The 20,298-nt window shown below is 40.7% G+C and overlaps 1 protein-coding gene across 1 annotated transcript in view; it reads right to left on the bottom strand.

Moving 5' to 3' along the window:
- The window catches only part of gpc1a (glypican 1a), a 99,874-nt gene extending 83,498 nt beyond the window's left edge, over nt 1–16,376 (bottom strand). The window contains exon 1 of the mRNA XM_061883633.1: nt 15,874–16,376. Coding sequence (XP_061739617.1) covers nt 15,874–16,015 — 142 coding nt within the window. The 5' untranslated portion in view covers nt 16,016–16,376. The remainder of the gene's footprint in view (nt 1–15,873) is intronic.
- Nucleotides 16,377–20,298: the final 3,922 nt, after the last annotated feature.

The following is a 20,298-nucleotide window of genomic DNA, read 5'->3' as shown; positions in this document are numbered from 1 at the left end:
GCACTCTAAGTTCTAGATGTCAAAACTCATTTGTAAATCTGACTATAATGTAAATCACCTGTGAAATTAATGCATTCAGGATTAATAGTTTTTTTTACAGCTATTTTGAATGCACCTTTGTGTACGATTGTTTGAAATATCTGTAAAAGTTGAGTTTGCCCAATGGTGCAATTGATGTTTGAAAAACTTACAAAGAGACTGTATGCTAAGTCTCTACACTTCTTAATAGCACCTAAAGCCTTCTGGGTTTCAGAGAGCAGCATGCCTGGCAACAGCTGGAGCCTGTCCCAAATCATTAAGAGGCTGTTTGTGTCTATAAACATGTAAGATAGTGTACTATGCACTAGAAGGTCGCAACATCTGTGCATGTGTTTACTGCTTTGAATGCTTAGACAGTTTAGAAGGCACATACACAAAAGTGGTCGCAAGAGCCAAGTAAAATAATAGAAAAGGGTGACTTTTGAACAGCAACCCCTACCAAATGTATTCAAACTGTAAACTGCCTGTGTATATTTATGCCCGAGGACAGGGCACTGCCAACCGCTTCTTCATTTAAACAGTCTAGTGGGCGTGACTTCATTATATGGCAGTCTTAACTAGGTCTTAAGAATTCTGCCTGGTAACAAGTGACTGGGCAAAAGTGTGTAATGGCCTGCAAAAAAAATGCTTCAATGTGTCTGTTGAGCTACAAATTCATTTCTATGGCCCTGTTTATATGTACACCAAATCAGACTTTTTTCTCTCAAGTGACACAGATTAAAAAAAAATTGCCAGCTTAATCGCTGCAAAGTGCTTCAAATCTGACCTTTTTGCATCAGATTCAGGCCACATCAGGAGGTAGTACACAATCCGATTGGAATCTGATCTTTTCAAATGTGACTTCAGTCTAAAGGTTTTTCAGTGTATGCCATTGGGTTGATTTTTTTCAAGCCCTGATGTGGGATCTGAGCCGAGGATATAATTGTGGGTTGTGCAGCCTTTTGAGACACATGTGATTGAGGGATATATAAATAAACTTTGATTGATTGATTGATAGATAAACACAATGCAACCTTAATGTGACCCGTATGTGACTTGGGTGAGCTAGGTCATTCCTGTGCGCGGGGAAAGACAAAGCCTGCCAGCGGAAGGGGATACTTCATCATAACATCCGGTTTCGGTGAGCAAAGTCTATTTTCGACAGCCAAAGTTTTGGTGCATCACGAGTCAATAGTGCGCAAATAATAAGCGATTTGTAATACATGAATATGTGTTTTGATTCCGAATAAATAGCGATTGTGAATTGACGCTGTGGTGTATTTGCTTACGTGAGTCGCCACTCCTCAGCCTTCCCGGTAAGGTTTATTCAGGTGTACTGGAGAGGAGGCTTCGCCGGATAGTCGAACCTCGGATTCAGGAGGAACAGTGTGGTTTTCGTCCTGGTCGTGGAACTGTGGAACAGCTCTATACTCTCGGCAGGGTTCTTGAGGGTGCATGGGAGTTTGCCCAACCAGTCTACATGTGCTTTGTGGACTTGGAGAAGGCATTCGACCGTGTCCCTCGGGAAGTCCTGTGGGGAGTGCTCAGAGAGTATGGGGTATCGGAATGTCTTATTGTGGCAGTCCGCTCCCTGTATGATCAGTGTCAGAGCTTGGTTCGCATTGCTGGCAGTAAGTCGGACACGTTTCCAGTGAAGGTTGGATTCCGCCAAGGCTGTCCTTTGTCACCGATTCTGTTCATAACTTTTATGGACAGAATTTCTAGGCGCAGTCAAGGCGTTGAGGGGTTCCGGTTTGGTGGCCACGGGATTAGGTCTCTGCTTTTTGCAGATGATGTAGTCCTGATGGCTTCATCTGGCCGGGATCTTCAGCTCTCACTGGATCGGTTCGCAGCCGAGTGTGAAGCGACCGGAATGAGAATCAGCACCTCCAAGTCCGAGTCCATGGTTCTCGCCCGGAAAAGGGTGGAGTGCCATCTCCGGGTTGGGGAGGAGACCCTGCCCCAAGTGGAGGAGTTCAAGTACCTAGGAGTCTTGTTCACGAGTGGGGGAAGAGTGGATCGTGAGATCGACAGGCGGATCAGTGCGGCGTCTTCAGTAATGCGGACGTTGTATCGATCCGTTGTGGTGAAGAAGGAGCTGAGCCGGAAGGCAAAGCTCTCAATTTACCGGTCGATCTACGTTCCCATCCTCACCTATGGTCATGAGCTTTGGGTCATGACCGAAAGGATAAGATCACGGGTACAAGCGGCCGAAATGAGTTTCCTCCGCCGGGTGGCGGGGCTCTCCCTTAGAGATAGGGTGAGAAGCTCTGCCATCCGGGAGGAGCTCAACGTAAAGCCGCTGCTCCTCCACATCGAGAGGAGCCAGATGAGGTGGTTCGGGCATCTGGTCAGGATGCCACCCGAACGCCTCCCTAGGGATGTGTTTAGGGCACGTCCAGCTGGTAGGAGGCCACGGGGAAGACCCAGGACACGTTGGAAAGACTATGTCTCCCGGCTGGCCTGGGAACGCCTCGGGATCCCCCGGGAAGAGCTAGACGAAGTGGCTGGAGATAGGGAAGTCTGGGCTTCCCTGCTTAGGCTGCTGCCCCCGCGACCCGACCTCGGATAAGCGGAAGATGATGGATGGATGGATGGATGGAGTTGAAAAGTAAAGCAACCGTTGATCCATGTTGATGTCCGTGCCTCCTCTACTAACAGATTTAAGAAGATTAGCACCCTCCCACTATATTACACCATATATATGTCCATTCATAAAATTTATTACTTCAATTCATTTTCATGTAAAAATACACACATTTTTAAGGTGTGGCAACCATATCTATGGTGGCGGCATTTATTTTGTAGTAGTAGTAGCGACTTCTTTGTTCATTTCCTTCCTTTGAACAATCGCATCTAAAAATCTTGAGGCCACATTAGCGCCACATTGCATTTACACTGGAGTCTGATAAATATCACATTTTACTTGCAGTGTAAATAGTCAGCAGGGGAAAATCAGCTTTAAAACAAATCTGTTTTGGGCCACTTTAGCCTGCAGTGTAAATGTAGTCTATAATGAATTGTAGATAGTAATACACTTTCTACTCAAACATTTTGTAAACTGGTTAACATTAAAACATTTTGCAACAGTCATTCCTACATAAATTTGAAGTTTAAGGTATCAGCTAAATATATGAATCAGCTTTATTGGCCAGGTATGTTTAACACAGAAGGTATTTTACTTGGTAGACTGTGCTCTTTGTACAAAGTAAACATCCATCCATTTTCTACCGCTTATTCCCTTTTGGGGTCGCGGGGGGCGCTGGCGCCTATCTCAGCTACAATCGGGCGGAAGGCGGGGTACACCCTGGACAAGTCGCCACCTCATCGCAGGGCCAACACAGATAGACAGACAACATTCACACTCACATTCAAACACTAGGGCCAATTTAGTGTTGCCAATCAACCTATCCCCAGGTGCATGTTTTTGGAAGTGGGAGGAAGCCGGAGTACCCGGAGGGAACCCACGCATTCACAGGGAGAACATGCAAACTCCACACAGAAAGATCCCAAGCCTGGATTTGAACCCAGGGCTGCAGGAACTTCGTATTGTGAGGCAGACGCACTAACCCCTCTGCCACTGTGAAGCCCCACAAAGTAACCAATAAATATTATTTTACATGGCAATTTCCACCTACCCATACATTTTCTACCGCTTGTCCCTCTCGGGATCGCAGGGTTGGCTGGAGCCTATCCTAGCTGCATTCGAGCGAAAGGCGGGGTACACCCTGGACAAGTCGCCACCTCATTGCAGGGCCAACACAGATAGACAGACAACATTCACACTCACATTCACACGTGAGGCACAATTTAGTGTTGCCAATCAACCTAGTCCCAGGTGGATGTCTTTGGAGGCTCGAGGAAGCCAAAATGTCCGCAGGGAACCCACACAGTCATCGGGAGAATATGCAAACTCCACACAGAAAGACCATGAGCCTAGGGATTGAACCCAGGCAACAGCACTAACCCATGTACCGCCATGCTGCCCCATGGCGATTTCAACACTTGCAGTTGTGGTAATCAAAATTACAACTAAGAAACACTTTATAATCAAACATCAAGTATGTAATAAGTACTATTCTTAGAGAACAAACAAAAGATGCTATTGGCACATTCAGCTAAACGACAAAGACTACTTCCTGACTAGGGAACACAATATAACATATAAACTACTGCTATCGAATGCCATGGAATTGCAACCGCATGTACAACATACATAACAACTGGACAGCAGTTATCTGTTAAATAAAAGATGAGATTGTGTTATTAAAAAAAATAAATGTATTAACACAAACCGTACAAAAGTATTGAAAATAGGTACAAGTACCAGGATTTGGTACCTTATCGACTACAATCCCTTTGTAAATGCCAAACATTACGGGGTTGGTTGTCACAATGTTATTTTAATAGGGATTTTTTGTTTTTTACCAAAAAATTTTCTATTTAAATTTCATTCACCCAAACCACCCCTGCACCCTAAAGAGGTATAAGCGGTAGAAAAATAGATGGATGGATGTAGGTTGATAAATAACTAACTTAATGCAATCTAAATACAAAATGAGCAAAAAACATGAACAGGAAACACATCTTCAGGGTACATGTGACAACAAACCCAAAAGAGAATAAGTTAGGAAGCTTATTACAATATAAATGACAACATGAACTTTCCCTTCCCACTTTTCAGCTTTAACAATTGTTTTGTTATAAAGCCATTGTGTAAAAGCCTCAACGACAAATATTGAGGAGCTGAATGTTTATCATTTGAAATGAAACACACACAAAGACCTCTAAACTCAATTTTAACTGTCTTCCTCTAGAAAAGACTATGTAGGTGAGCACAGATCGTACAACAGGCTTTCCAGTTTTATAGCATAACTACTGTAAATGCAGACTTGGTGCAGAGTGTGCATCAATTTGAACAAACAATTCTGATTTAAGTATTGAAAAGGTTTGTTATTTGTACAGATGAATGATAACCACTGACCAACATAATATCAAAAAGTGGAGAAAAATAAGATTCTAGTCAATGTTCCCTCAATTTTTTGGGGGTCTGGGCAAACTCACAAACCCCCTGAGCATACGGTGGACCGATGTGAGCAACATGACGCAATGCAATTTTCCAAACCATAACATTGTAACAAATTACATGGCTTGAAAAAATAATCAAACTACAGCAATAACTTATTTTAGATTAATTTAAATATGCACTATTTGGCCCAAATACAACAAAAATAACATGAACTTTGCAGTACAAAGATATTCAACTAAATTATTTCAGGAGCCACATTTCCAGAAAGCTAAGGACCAGAAGCCAGATTTTTCCCTTCAGTATTAGTCTTTAGTTGTCCTCTGCAGTAGACATTGGATTTTTGGTCTCTTTTGAGTCTGTTTTAAGGACCTTCTGCAAAAAAAGCTAGCCAAAGATCATCTCTATGACAGTACTCTGGTCTTTTTAAGAATCTGCTGCAAAAATGGGAGTTTCTCACAAGTTTTATAAACCGAACTCGGTAATTGAATAGCTCAATGATGAAAATGAGAGGACTTAAAATGGAACCTTGAGGAACACCACTAGTATAACTGGAGGATGAACAAATGAATACTGACTGCATTAGAATTAAACAAGCTACAGCAACACCTTAGTTACATACGTAAATCACATTACAAAAAAAAGGTAACTGCCAAGAAAGAGAGGACCTAAAGGGGTCACTTGTAGATTAATTATTCTTAACAGTTAATTAACAGATTAATTCATACCAAATGACAATTCCTATTAAACGTCATTAGCACAAATCTGATCAGGAAGATACCTGTTGTCTATTTTTGTCGTCTGTCCTATTCACTTCTTCAGTGATTATAGACTTAGCCCAGTTGATTAACTTTTCTGCTATTTGTTCTGATTTAATGCGCATCAGCTGGTCCAAATGTGTCCCTTTCGGAAGGTTTTGGGTTTCTTCCTTTTTTAAGTTTTTGTTTCATAATGTACTTCCCTATTAATGTCCTCTATATGTGGGTGGTGGACAATGGCCCCATACTTCATTCGCCAGTATGTACTGTATGTGGAGCCATAATAAAAATGAATGTCTCCGCTCTCAAGTCAGTGCTTCAATGTCAATTGCAGACCATTCTTTCAATTCATCCACTGTAAAACAAGCATCACAGTGATCACAGAGAACACAGATAAAAAGAGTGATCTCCCTGGTATTTCTGCCATCAGCTGATAAATTAGCTGGCGCTGTTGCAATTCAATTTTAATAAGTCCAAGACAACATTCAAACCTACAAAACAAATCAACATGTGCAGCACATGAAGTACGTACATATGTACATCTTCAGTAAAAATGCATGTGGCATCGATTAGCTGCGTAAGTAAACGTGTCGTAAACTGCGCTGGTCAGCCTCGCTGCTGTAAGTTCTCGTCATCATTTAATTGGGTTTTATGGGCTGAATAGAGGACAGGAGGTCCTCTATTCATTTAGCAGACTTTTATTTACATTTATTTCTAATTAATGCATTGAAAAAATATACATCCATTGTCATGTCTTTCATAATGATTGTGAACGATAGGCAAAATAATACAAAAAAAGTGCAGTTCCCCTTTAATTTGGATTGCTATGTGATACATAGTTTATGTATGTGTTTATTTGTTTATAGTTTCATGTTTACTTTATTTGTAGGCGTAGTTTACTACGCATGTTAGACGTAAAAGCAGTGCGCAATTGCGCACACGTGCACCTTAGAGGGAACATTGACTGCAGTACAGTAGGGTCCTGTATCGTGTTTGATTCCACCATCACCAAATGAGTGTGTGTTGCTCTCTGACCGAAAAAACACTTCACATAAAGGAAGAGGCCTCTTTCTGGAAAATTCTACATTGTGCTGCTATCAGTCTGGACCTATCTGGTTGTCAGTTCATCTTTTCTGAGGAAACAGAACTTGCTCAAATAATTAAAACAGACCAAGGTCCAAGAAACTGAGGCATAGTGTTGTTCATCCGTCAATAAAAGATGAGCCGCTAATAGAGAGGCAGAGAGCGAGTCGTGCCTGCGCTCCTCAACCATCCCCAAAGCACTAGCAGAGACCTTGAGTGACTCACCTTCTCCCTCCCTCGCTCTGTCAACCACTCTCTTTCATTCCTGCCTGTGACTTCCTAACAACAGTCTGTTCACCTGCTTCTTGTCTTTGTTTTGCCATCTTTCTGTATCAACGCCCCACTAGGTTTGCGGTATAGACCTTATAAATGCAGGGTTTGCCTCCTCATGGTGCACTGCTACAGCCAAATGAAAGCCGCCACACCTTAAAATGAGGTTGTTTTTTTACATGAAAACAAATAAAAGTAATATAATGTATTGTAGCCTTCAGAAGAAGTCACACAAAGTCCAATGCTCTTTTAACTATTATTGCCAATCTTATGCCAATCTACAGCTGGCCCAGGTCCACTCATATTCCCTCCCATGCACACACTTCTTCCTACAAGCAGACACTCATGTTCTGCCGATCCCCTTTCACTTCACATCAATCACACACAAACTAGTGTTGTCCCGATACTAATATTTTGGTATAGGTACCAAAATTATTTCGATACTTTTCGGGACTTTTCTAAATAAAGGGTACCACAAAATATTGCGTTATTGGTTTAATTCTAACAAAAAAATCTTACGGTACATTAAACATATGTTTCTTATTGCAAGTTTGTCCTTAAATAAAATAGTGAACATAAAAAACAACTTGTTTTCTATTAGTAAGTAAACAAACAAATGCCCCTAATTTAGTCTGCTGACATATGCAGTAACATATTGTGTGATTTTCCATTCTATTATTTTATCAAAATTATTAACAACAAGCGGTATAAAATTAATTATTGATCTGCTTGTTCATTTACTGTTAATATCTACTCATTTTCTGTTTCAACATGTTTTATCTACACTTCTGCTAAAATGTAACAATCACTTATTCTTCTGTTGTTTGATACTTTACATTAGTTTTGGATGATACCACAAATTTGGCAATCAATCTGATACCAAGTCGTTACAGGATCATACATTGGTCATATTCAAAGTCCTCATGTGTCCAAGGACATATTCCCTGAATTTACAAACATAATATACATTTTAAAAAAACAAAAGAAGATGTGATGGCAAAAAATATCGACATAACCATAGTAGTATGGACTAGATTCGCTACTGTACTTGGTATCATTACAGTGGATGTACTTTTCAGAGGCGATATAGTACCGAATATGATTCTTTAGTATCGCAGTAGCATACTAATATACCGTACAACCCGAACACAAACATAAACATTTAACACCAGCGGGTTGTTACAGTATTAATGGATATATATTGTCTATTATTTGCGCACTATTGGCCCGTGATGCACCAAAAATTCTGCCGCTGAAGAAAAACTTTGATCAACTTTGAACACTGCCGAAACCCAATGATGTGATGCAAGATTTACAGGATTGTATGGAGCAGAGGCGGCATGTCTGCGATGTGGACGTACTTAATACATCAGAGATATACCTACGAACAGCAATCTACAATGGTCCAATGTGCAAATATTAAGAGGATGGCGTCGGCTTTAAAGGAGAGAAGTCTCGCAGCACGTGACGTCAGTGAGTGTTTTGGGGCAGTAGAGGCTTGCTGCTGCTCGCTATTTGTCGTGTAAATGGAGCGACAGAAGTAAAGAGTTTCTAAACATGAGTACAGTCTTCAGCAACACCAGAACAGAGGTTAAGATTTGTTTCTGGTCTTTTAAAAAAAAAGAAAATTCACTAAAAGTCTCGAGAGTGTAGACACGTTAAAAATCAATTTCATTGTACATGAACAGCAACAATTCAAAAATAGAGCAAAATGATACAATGTAAAATATATAAGTTAATACAAATAATACAATATTTGTTTTTAAATATATATACACATTAGTTATAATATGACACCCATTAAGCCACGCTATCTTGAATGTAAACAGTGTTGGGCGGATTGATACAAATATCAACATCAACGATACCAGGTATAGTAACAGTATATGGTCGAACGGAATGACTACTGAATCCAGCACCTAATCCAGTACTTTTTTTGGTACTGACCGAATCCCGCCAGTTCTACAGGTCACCGATTCACGTAAAATCCAAAGGTGCCATGTTACGGTACCTGGTGTGGGCGTCCTGCCTAGTTGTCGACTTAGCACTTGGCGTTACACTCTAGCAGCACTGTGAGCACTCAGACAAACAACCTCAAGGTAATGTTGCATCCAATGCCAACAAAGAAATTGACTTAAAAAATGCCCCAATGTAGTTAAGTAAGGCTCCACTTGGCTAATATACATTGGCTTTGCTATTGAAATGCTACTGAATAGCATTACAGATTTTACATGTGAAGTGAAGGGAATTATATTTACATAGCACTTTTCTCTAGTGACTCAAAGCGCTTTTACATAGAGAAACCCAATATCTTAGTTGCATTTAAACCAGTTTGGGTGGCACTGGGAGCAGGTGGGTAAAGTGTCTTGCCCAAGGACACAACGGCAGTGACTAGGATGGTGGAATCGGGGATCAAACCTGAAACCCTCAAGTTGCTGGCACGGCCACTCTACCAACCGAGCTATACCGCTACATGGTGATTTAAACACCTGCAATGTTGTTAATAAGAACTACAACTAAGATGTACGTCTGTATGTCACAATCAAACAGCTGGTATAATACTTACATTATTAACACTTTTTAACTGACTAACCAACACACGATCACTATACACTACTGCCAGCTAATGTCTTGGACTTGCAACTGTAAATGCAACTTACTGTTTTTCTTGGAATGTAGATTAAAAAATGTTATATTAAAACAAGATATAACGACTGGACAGCAGTTACAATAATCAGCTCATTTTAAAGGCTGCAATAAAAAATGTTGTCTTACTATCAAAACCAATTGCTCTTTATTAACACACAAAAGTACTGAAAATTAGTACCATTTTGTATCGGTATTGAGAATTGATACCGTATTGGTTCAAATGTGGACGGTACCCATCCCCAATGGTCGATACCACAATAATTTGATCAATATTTTTTATTATCACAATATCAGGTCATTTTTGTTGTCTTTGTTATTATTAACAGACTCAGGAAATACCGTGTCTCCCTGGACATAGGAAGGCATATTGGGCAAAAAAAATAAATAAATAACTAGAGTCAGTCTTAGCTTAAGTTTAGTTATTTTACATTATTGAATTTATTTTGGTCAAAATATTATATGTAATATGAAGGAATGAGGAAATAATCTAAATACTGATAGTTTAAAATGTTATCACTGCTTTTTCACTGTTGCTTTTCTGGTACATTCATGGATTTATTTAGCGTAAAATAATCTGATGTAATGTGCAATAAAATCTACTCCACAATCTACTCGTAAAATATCTAGTTGGCTAGTAGACTGATTTCATATTTCTTGGCGTATAATGAACTGTTTTATATTGTTTGTTTTGTATTTCCATTGCACCTTAATGGAACAGCTACCTGTATTTTCATCATGCCTCATGTTGGAAGACATTTCATAATTTATATGACAAATAATATATAGTGATATTTACCGTTATTGCGGGAGGCTGCAATATTTATCGTGATATAGATTTTAAGCAATATCACCCATCCATGCTCCCGTACGCCTATGGTTCTCAAATGGGGGTACGAGTACCCCTGGGAGTACTTGAAGGTATGCCAAGGGGTACTTGAGATTTTTCAAAAATATTCTAAAAATAACAACAATTCAAAAACTTATTGAATAATACTTCAACAAAATATGAATGTAAGTTCATAAACTGTAAAAAGAAATGCAACAAGGCAATATTCAGTGTTGACAGCTAGATTTTTTTGTGGACATGTTCCATAAATATTGATGTTAAAGATTTCTTTTTTGTGAAGAAATGTTTAGAATTAAGTTGATGAATCCAGATGGATCTCTATTACAATCCCCGAAAAGGGCACTTTAAGTTGATGATTATTTCTATGTGTAGAAATCTTTATTTAGAATTGAATCACTAGTTATTTTTATATCTTGTTTTCCAAATAGTTCAAGAAAGACCACTACAAATGAGAAATATTTTGCACTATTACACAATTTGATAAATCAGAAACGCATGACATAGTGCTGTATTTTACTTCTTTATCTATTTTTTTCAACCAAAAATGCTTTAGGAGGTACTTGAATTAAAAAAATGTTCACAGGGGGTACATCACTGAAAAAAGGTTGAGAACCACTGCCCTATGCAAGCAAGACATACTGTAGCTGGAATGACCTTCGGGATCATGCACAGTGTGCGCATAGCACAACGAAGTCTTTTGTCTACGTTTTGCCCGCAGGCTGCTGCTTCTGTCCATCTTAAAGTGATGGGAGACGAATGATTGTCGAAAAGAAAAAACACCTTATGTGTTGTAGTCTCACGGTTTAGTCAAAATGTGTGAACTCCAGCTATATCAGTGACTTCTGATGTGTAGTGTCTGAATGAATGACAGGTTAACCAGCCAGTTCTCAGCATGATTGATTATCTTACCTGCTATGGAATGAAAGTATGGCTGTGAAAAATAACAAGGCAACTCATGTGATTCATCACAAAACATTATCGCATTAATCATGTATACATGCAGATTAATCACACAATATATTTTGACTGTAAATGCTCCTTTACCTTAACCGTGGCTGGTTACTCGAAAGATGGAATGGGTTGTCATACGGTCAGTGATACATATGTCAGTGCAAAGATGATTGCGGGGACTACGACTGTTTCATATTATTTTACATCAAAATAAACCCTGACTGGACTTTAGATAAAACTGTTACCAAGTTTTAAGCAAATAAATAAATTTTAAAAATGTTCCTGGATGACATTGTGACAAAAAACATTTTTCTGTCAATATTGGCCTCCTTTTTTAAAGTTAATTCAAAGTACAGAAGCAAGTAACAACCTGGGATTAATCATGATTTACCAAATTCAAAAAGTGTGATAAATCTGATTTTTTTTAAATCAATTGACAGCACAACTCTACAATCTCCCCCCCCCCCCATCTTAGTCAGCACAACTTTGTAAGATGACAGTCTATGTAAACAGTTAATTTAGTGTCAGCTATATTCATAAAGATCAAAATAGATAAAATTATACTGTAGAAATATGGAAATAAAGCAAATATGTTGATTTCTTACTATATTTTTTACGATTGTATCTACAGACACTGACATTACACATAGATACATGGGTTACATCAGGGGTGTCAAACGTACTGCCAGAGAGTCGGATCAGGCCCGCGAACAGGTTTTATCCGGCTTGCGGGATGAGTTTGCGAAGTATAAAAATTAACCTGAAATTTTTTAATGAAAAAAACAGCTGTTTGAAATGTGTCCACTGGATGTCGCAATAGCCATTATTTGTATATTTGTAGAGCAGACCTGGGCAAAATAAGGCCCGGGGGCCACATGTTAAGAATTTTATCTGGCCCGCCGGACATTCCCAAATAATTATTTTAGATCTTTAAGATGGAAACTGTAGCTGCCATTATGATGTGCAGTGATGTTTTCAAATGACCGTAAGTCTTGAACTATACAGTTTCCACAGTGTCAGCCTGAAATGTGGGTGTCAGGGACAGACGTGGAAGGAGATTTTCACAACAAAGTTTTAAAGCTTAGTTATATATCAGATCGTGTATTGTATTTTTACCCTTTGCGTTCATATTTCGCTGTTTGTCGCATTTTGCTGGATTGTAAAATGTCGATCGAGAAGGGGTGTGACGTTCATATGTTGTCAATATTCAGTGTTTTATCGTTCATAGAATAATCAGACATTATTGTGAGGTTTTGTATTAGTGTTCCTAAAAATAGATATACCGGCCCTCAGACACATTTCTTTCTCTAAATTTGGCCGCCCAGTCAAAATAATTGCCCAGGCCTGTTGTAGAGGATGCTAGGTATGTACAAAATAAACCACATGATGTTGGTACATCAGTCGAGGAAAATTATCAAATTACATGAATAACATACTGTAATTTGATTTTGATGTATTTTTTTATCTTGATAAATTGAAAATTAACACAATTGAGTTGACTGATGAACATTATCACATCATTTATTCAGAAAATATAAATAACCACAAATAAAGATAAAATAGTATTAACAGTAACATGTAAGTGTAAAAAACAACAACAAGAACAATTATAATTTGTACAATTTCAGGATGTGCTTGTTCTATTTTTAAACCAAGAAAACAATTTGAAGTTGTCTTTATTTTAAAGTTATCGTGCCGCGATTTTACCAGTCCGGATTTAGGAGTAGATTTTCCTTCCTCCATGTGGCCCTCTATTTAAAATGAATTTGACACCTATGGTCTATGTCAGGGGTCACCAACGCGGTGCCCGCGGGCACCAGGTAGCCCGTAAGGATCAAATGAGTAGCCTGCTGGCCTGTTCTAAAAATAACTCAAATAGAAGCACTTACCAGAGAGCTGCCTCTATTTTTTAAATTGTATTTATTTAATAGCAAGATGGTCTCGCTTTGCTCAACATTTTTAATTTAAGAGAGACAAAACTCAAATAGAATTTGAAAATCCAAGAACATTTTTTAAAGACTTGGGCTTCACTTGTTTAAATAAATTCATAAATTGTTTTACTTTGCTTCTTATAACTTTCAGAAAGACAATTTTAGAGAAAAAATACAACCTTAAAAATGATTTTAGGATTTTCAAACACATATACCTTTTTACTTTTTAAATTCCTTCCTCTTCTTTCCTGACAATTTAAATCAATGTTCAAGTAAATTTAATTTTATTATTGTAAAGAATAATAAATTCATTTTAATTTAATTCTTCATTTTAGCTTCTGTTTTTTCGACAAAGAATATTTGTGAAATATTTCTTCAAACTTATTATGATTAAAATTCCCAAAAATTATTCTAGAAAATCTTTAGAATCAAATTGAAATCTTATTTCAAAGTCTTTTGAATGTATTTAAAATGTTTTGTTCTGGAAAATCTAGAAGAAATAATGATTTGTCTTTGTTAGAAATATAGCTTGGTCCAATTTGTTATATATTCTAACAAAGTGCAGGATATTTAAAACATGTCATCAAAATTTTACAATTAATCTTAATCAGGAAAAATTACTAATAATGTTCCATAAATTATTTTTTTTAATTTTTTCAAAAAGATTCATATTAAAATTCAAATTAAATTCTGTTCATAACTTTTATGGACAGAATTTCTAGGCGCAGTCAAGGCGTTGAGGGGTTCCGGTTTGGTAACCGCAGGATTAGGTCTCTGCTTTTTGCAGATGATGTGGTCCTGATGGCTTCATCTGACCGGGATCTTCAGCTCTCGCTGGATCGGTTCGCAGCCGAGTGTGAAGCAACCGGAATGAGAATCAGCACCTCCAAGTCCGAGTCCATGGTTCTCGCCCGGAAAAGGGTGGAGTGCCATCTCCGGGTTGGGGAGGAGACCCTGCCCCAAGTGGAGGAGTTCAAGTACCTAGGAGTCTTGTTCACGAGTGAAGGAAGAGTGGATCGTGAGATCGACAGGCGGATCGGTGCGGCGTCTTCAGTAATGCGGACGTTGTACCGATCCGTTGTGGTGAAGAAGGAGCTGAGCCGGAAGGCAAAGCTCTCAATTTACCGGTCGATCTACGTTCCCATCCTCACCTATGGTCATGAACTTTGGGTCATGACCGAAAGGATAAGATCACGGGTACAAGCGGCCGAAATGAGTTTCCTCCGCCGTGTGGCGGGGCTCTCCCTTAGAGATAGGGTGAGAAGCTCTGCCATCCGGGAGGGACTCAAAGTAAAGCCGCTGCTCCTCCACATCGAGAGGAGCCAGATGAGGTGGTTCGGGCATCTGTTCAGGATGCCACCCGAACGCCTCCTTAGGGAGGTGTTTAGGGCACGTCCAACCGGTAGGAGGCCACGGGGAAGACCCAGGACACGTTCGGAAGACTATGTCTCCCGGCTGGCCTGAGAACGCCTCGGGATCCCCCGGGAAGAGCTAGACGAAGTGGCTGGGGAGAGGGAAGTCTGGGTTTCCCTGCTTAGGCTGTTGCCCCCGCGACCCGACCTCGGATAAGCGGAAGATGATGGATGGATGGATGGATTCAAATTAGCTAGTTTTTCTCTTCTTTTTTCGGTTGAATTTTGAATTTTAAAGAGTCGAAATTGAAGATAAACTGTGTTTCAAAATTGTATTTTCATTTTTTTCCTGTTTTTCTCTTCTTTTAAACCGTTCAATTAAGTGTTTTTTTCATCATTTATTATGTACAAAAAATCTTCCGTAAAAGGAAAAAAATGTACGACGGAATGACAGACAGAAATACCCATTTTTTTAATGTGTATATAGATTTATTTATTAAAGGTAAATTGAGCAAATTGGCTATTTCTGGCAATTTTTTTAAGTGTGTATCAAACTGGTAGCCCTTCGCATTAATCAGTACCCAAGAAGTAGCTCTTGGTTTCAAAAAGGTTGAAGACCCCTGATCTATGTAAACAGTTATTTTAGTGTCAGCTATATTCATAAAGATCAAATATACAGAAAAGTATACTGTAGAAATATGGAAATGAAGCAAATATGTTCATTTCTTACTGTATTTTTTAACGATTGTACCGACAGACACTGACATCACACGTAGACATACATGGTTACATCCACCTGCAAAACTGCCTCCAGCTAATAATGCAAACAATTATTGTTAAATAAAAAGCCACACTGAGGTAAATTTGAGTTTTTCACCAGTCTTTTATACCAGTCTTTTGTGGTCATCGACAGTTAAAAAATATATTTCTGCATGATGTAATTGGCATCAATCTCGTGAGTTGTACAAACACGAATAATTTAACTTACCAGAGGTCTCTGTCTGAGGAACGCCGGCCAGCGTGAAGCCCTTCCCGGTATAGAACTGGCGCAGGTCGGAGCAACTCTTGTCCGTTGCCGGGCCCGCTGCTCCGGTCATGGCCACCAGGAGAGAAAGCCCAAGAACAAACATTATCTCAAGTGTAGTCCGATGGATTCCGTGAGAAAATAAAACGTCTTCGCTAAAAAGCACTCCTTTAGGTGCTGTTCGGCCGTCCAATCAACAAGGTGTAACTACTGCAGGGGGACAAGCCCGGAGCGTGTCTGCGGGAAAGGACGAGCGATGTGCGGCTGGAGGTGTCAGGTACACCCCTCTCTTCCTCCTTCTCCTCCTCTTCTTCTTCCGCGCTGAGATAGAAAGACAAAGAAAGAGGGCGGGGTAGCAGGTGGTGCTCCAATACAAAAAAATGCCGGGTTTTATATTAAAATAAATATATTTCAAATAAGGTTGAAAAAAATGAAAACATGTACGATTCAAGCAAAGCGAGTGTGTTGTGAGGGTGTAAACATGTTTTTATGCTTTCACTCTCACTTTCTCCGTATTGCTCTCTCTCTCGCTCTCTCGCTCTCTCGCTCTCTCTCTACCTCTCTCTCTCTCTCGCTCTCGCTCTCTCTCGCTCTCGCTCTCTCTCGCTCTCTCTCGCTCTGTCTTTCTCTCTCTCATGCACAGCAATGCTTTGTTATTTTTATACTGTAACAATAAAAAGTGTACTCGACCAGGGCTGCCCCAGGCTAAATTTCACCCCTTGAATTGTATTTTGTTTACCCTCTCTATGCTAACATTAGTCTTTTTTTTTTTTAATTAATGTAAACATGTTTTATACTGGGCTTCACGGTGGCAGAGAGGTTAGTGCGTCTGCCTCACACTACGAAGGTCCTGAGTAGTCAGGGTTCAATCCCGGGCTCGGATTCTTTCTGTGTGGAGTTTGCATGTTCTCCCTGTGAATGCGTGGGTTCCCTCCGGGGACTCCGGCTTCCTCCCACCTCTAAAGACATGCACCTGGGGATAGGTTGATTGGCAACACTAAATTGACCCTAGCGTGTGAAAGTGAGTGTGAATGTTGTCTGTCTATCTGTGTTGGCTCTGCGATGAGGTGGCAACTTGTCCAGGGTGTACACCGCCTTCCGCCCGATTGTAGCTGAGATAGGCACCAGCAAACTCCGCAACCCCAAAGGGAATAAGCGGTAGAAAATGGATGGATGGATGTTTTATACTGGTTTTGTACTAAAAGGATTTCATTGGGTGAAATCGTCATCATCCCTCCTGGCAGTTTTGTTCTCAGAATCAGAAATACTTTATTAATCCCCGAGGGCAAATTAAGATTGTCATCACAATCCTATTCAAGAGCAGACAGAGGGGGGTGAGAAAAAAAAATCAGTCTGAGCCTGGGTCCCTGGTGAGGGGGTCCAGACTGAGGCCTGGGGGAAAAACATCTCATAGCCATAGCACACATAAGCATGTGTGTAAGAGAGAAATATTAAACATCAAAAATATCAATCAAATTAGAAGAGCAGAGCTAATGCAACCAGCCATTTCTACATACAGCTACAAAAGTAAAACAACAACCAAAACATGTAAAATCAAAAAACATATACAAGTTTGTACATTGCGGTGGCCTCTGCGGTGTTCTACGCCATCGTCTGCTGGGGTGAGGGGGAGCATGCTGGCCAGAGACAGGAACTGACCCAAAAAAGCAACCAAGAGACCCAACTCCACACTCGGCTGCCCACTAACTCTCGGCCAGTGTCCATCCAGTCTGCAAGGATGAGTGAGGATGCGTATAAGGAGACCGAGGTGTCCGATACCTGCTCATTTAGCCAAGACACTGTGAAGCTAGTCCGTCCTGTCGCTCAGCGCGAGCTCCGCAGCCCTGTCTCTTCATCTGCATCTCCTCCAGTCTCTCCAAATGGACCCAGCAGCTGGTCTCCATTGCCTAAAGGCTGCCGGGAAGCAGATGCAGAAGTTCACAAAAAAGCAGCGCAGAAGTCATGAAATTGCCACCCCTTGTCGCACAGTCCCAAAGGGTCCCGAACCAAAAGACAAAAAAAAAAAACCCAAATGAAAACAAGAGGGAAACATCAGGAACACAAAAGGATGATACAAGAGCACAGAGCTCCTGCCTACAGCAGCCACTACAGCGGCGCCATCTTGGGAAAAAAAAAAAGAAGTGTTCTCAGGTTTTTTTATTCTGCTTGAAAGGGAATAAGCGGTAGAAAATGAATGGATGGATAGTGCTCTTTTTCTCCTTTGTTTTCCATACTCTATACAAGGGGCTGATATTAAACGCCTTTATCTAATTGGCAATCAGGACGCACCTTTCCTCTGACTAGGGCTGCTTCATATGAGCCCATTTGCCTGTTGTACATGCCTGCTGCACACCTTTGTTATTGTTCTTCCTGCACCATCCTGAGTAAATCCTGCCCTTTGGCTGCTTTCTCTGAATCCCGGGGTCCAGACAAACACCAGACCATGACAGAAATGGTTTAATATGTATTTTTTGGTACAGAAAAACAATCTGATAATCATCAAAACAATAATTGTATAAACTTTCTGAATTCAATGCAGACTGGTATTAAATCCCACAGACATTACATTTTAAGGACTAGCACTCTTGCTGTGTGCCACAAGAGGCAGTGGGACTATAGTGGAAATTCCTAACATAATGAATTATATCATATGATAATGAAATCACATTTTTTGTATTCGTCATTTAACAGTGAGCGGATTATGATAACTGTGCAGTTCAGTTTTTGTACATTGTTTTCTTACAATTCTGAGTCTCATTTGCAAGTGTTATATAGACTTGCATATAGTTACAATTCCAAGACATTAGGTGACAGTATAGACTGCAGTGTGTTGCCTAGTCAGTAGTCGTTTTTGCCATTAAGCTGAATCTAGTCTTTTTTTTCACCCTACACAGTGTTTATACTGCAAGTATTTTACATATTACATACCAGATGTTTGATTTTATTGTGCATCTTGGTTGTAGTTTTGCTATTTCTGTTTAAACAACGGTGATAAAAATGAAAATGTATGCTGCCATTATTTGCGTCAATGTGAACTTCCTCAACACAATGAAATGAATGTAACTTAAAACAATTATTTTCTAGTATTGTGAGTGTCACGAGGTAAGCCTACGCAAAGTAGTTCCTTTTAATGGTTATTTTATTCGAGAAAAACATGCAACAAATGTATCGAAATATGTCACTGTTTCATTCTAAGTTTTTGATTGATTGATTAATTGATTGATTGATTAAAACTTTTATTAGTAGTAGATTGCACAGTACAGTACATTTTTCGTACAATTGACCACTAAATGGTAACACCCTGTGGAGAGGGGCGTGTTCCACGCGTCCCCCTGTGCAGGGGCCGGCCATGAAGCAGCCAACAGGTGAGTGGATACCTCAGCTGGAACGAGTTATCTAATCACCTGTTCCCTTTATTAGCAGCGCTGGAGACCATGAAGCGAGACAGACGCATGAGGACGCGGGAGAGACGCACCGAGACGAACAAAGACAGCTGAAAAGCTTGATAGAAGGACAATTGTGTAAAGTAAAAGATGTATTAAATACTGTGTCAAACCTGTATCCTGAGCTGTGTGATACTGTGGTCAGAAGAAGCCGGGCGAGACGCAGGAAACTTCGACAACTGGCACCCAACTTAAGCGAACCATGACGATGTCCACCACATCACCCCTGGAGGCGCTCAGGCAAGTGCTGGCCGAGGTATCGGCAGCAAGCCGGCAACAGACGCAGCTAATCCAGCAGCTGATGGACAAATCCACGGTAGGAGGGGGAGCAGCGACATCCATGCAGCGAATGGGGGAGGCAGAAGACCCCCACACGTTTTTGGACATCTTTGAGGCCACCGCAACCTCATGCAAATGGCCGGAGGAAGAGTGGGGAGTGAAGCTACTGCCGCTGCTGGTGGGGGAGGCGCAGCGGGCGGCGTTGAGTCTCCCGGCAGCAGCCCGGAGGAGCATCGGACAAAGTTCCGGGCGATGAAGTTGGGACGAGAAGACCGCCCCTTCGTCCTGGCGCAGCATTTGCGAGACGCGGCAACCCGGTGGCTCCAGCCGAACGGGCAGGATCCCGAAGTGGTGGAAAGAATCCTGCTGGAGCAGTTCACGGACGCCCTCCCACCCAGGACCGTCGCGTGGCTGAGGTACCACCGCCCCGTTGATGTAAAAGCTGCAGTAACAATGGCCGAGAACCACCTAGCGGTCCACAGGAAAGTGACGACAAAAGCGACCGAAAGGCCCATCCCTGCACCTCGCCGACGACTCACGCCACCAGACGGGATGACACTGGAGCAGCGCCCTCACCTGGTGGGAGGACTTGGAAACATGGAGCAGGTCCCTTCCTCAAATGATCAACAAGCACACACGCACACACGCACACACGCACACACGCACA

The sequence above is a fragment of the Nerophis ophidion genome, linkage group LG22 (assembly GCF_033978795.1).
Source record: "Nerophis ophidion isolate RoL-2023_Sa linkage group LG22, RoL_Noph_v1.0, whole genome shotgun sequence".
NCBI lineage: Eukaryota > Metazoa > Chordata > Actinopteri > Syngnathiformes > Syngnathidae > Nerophis > Nerophis ophidion.
This window is presented reverse-complemented; position numbering and strand designations above follow the sequence as displayed.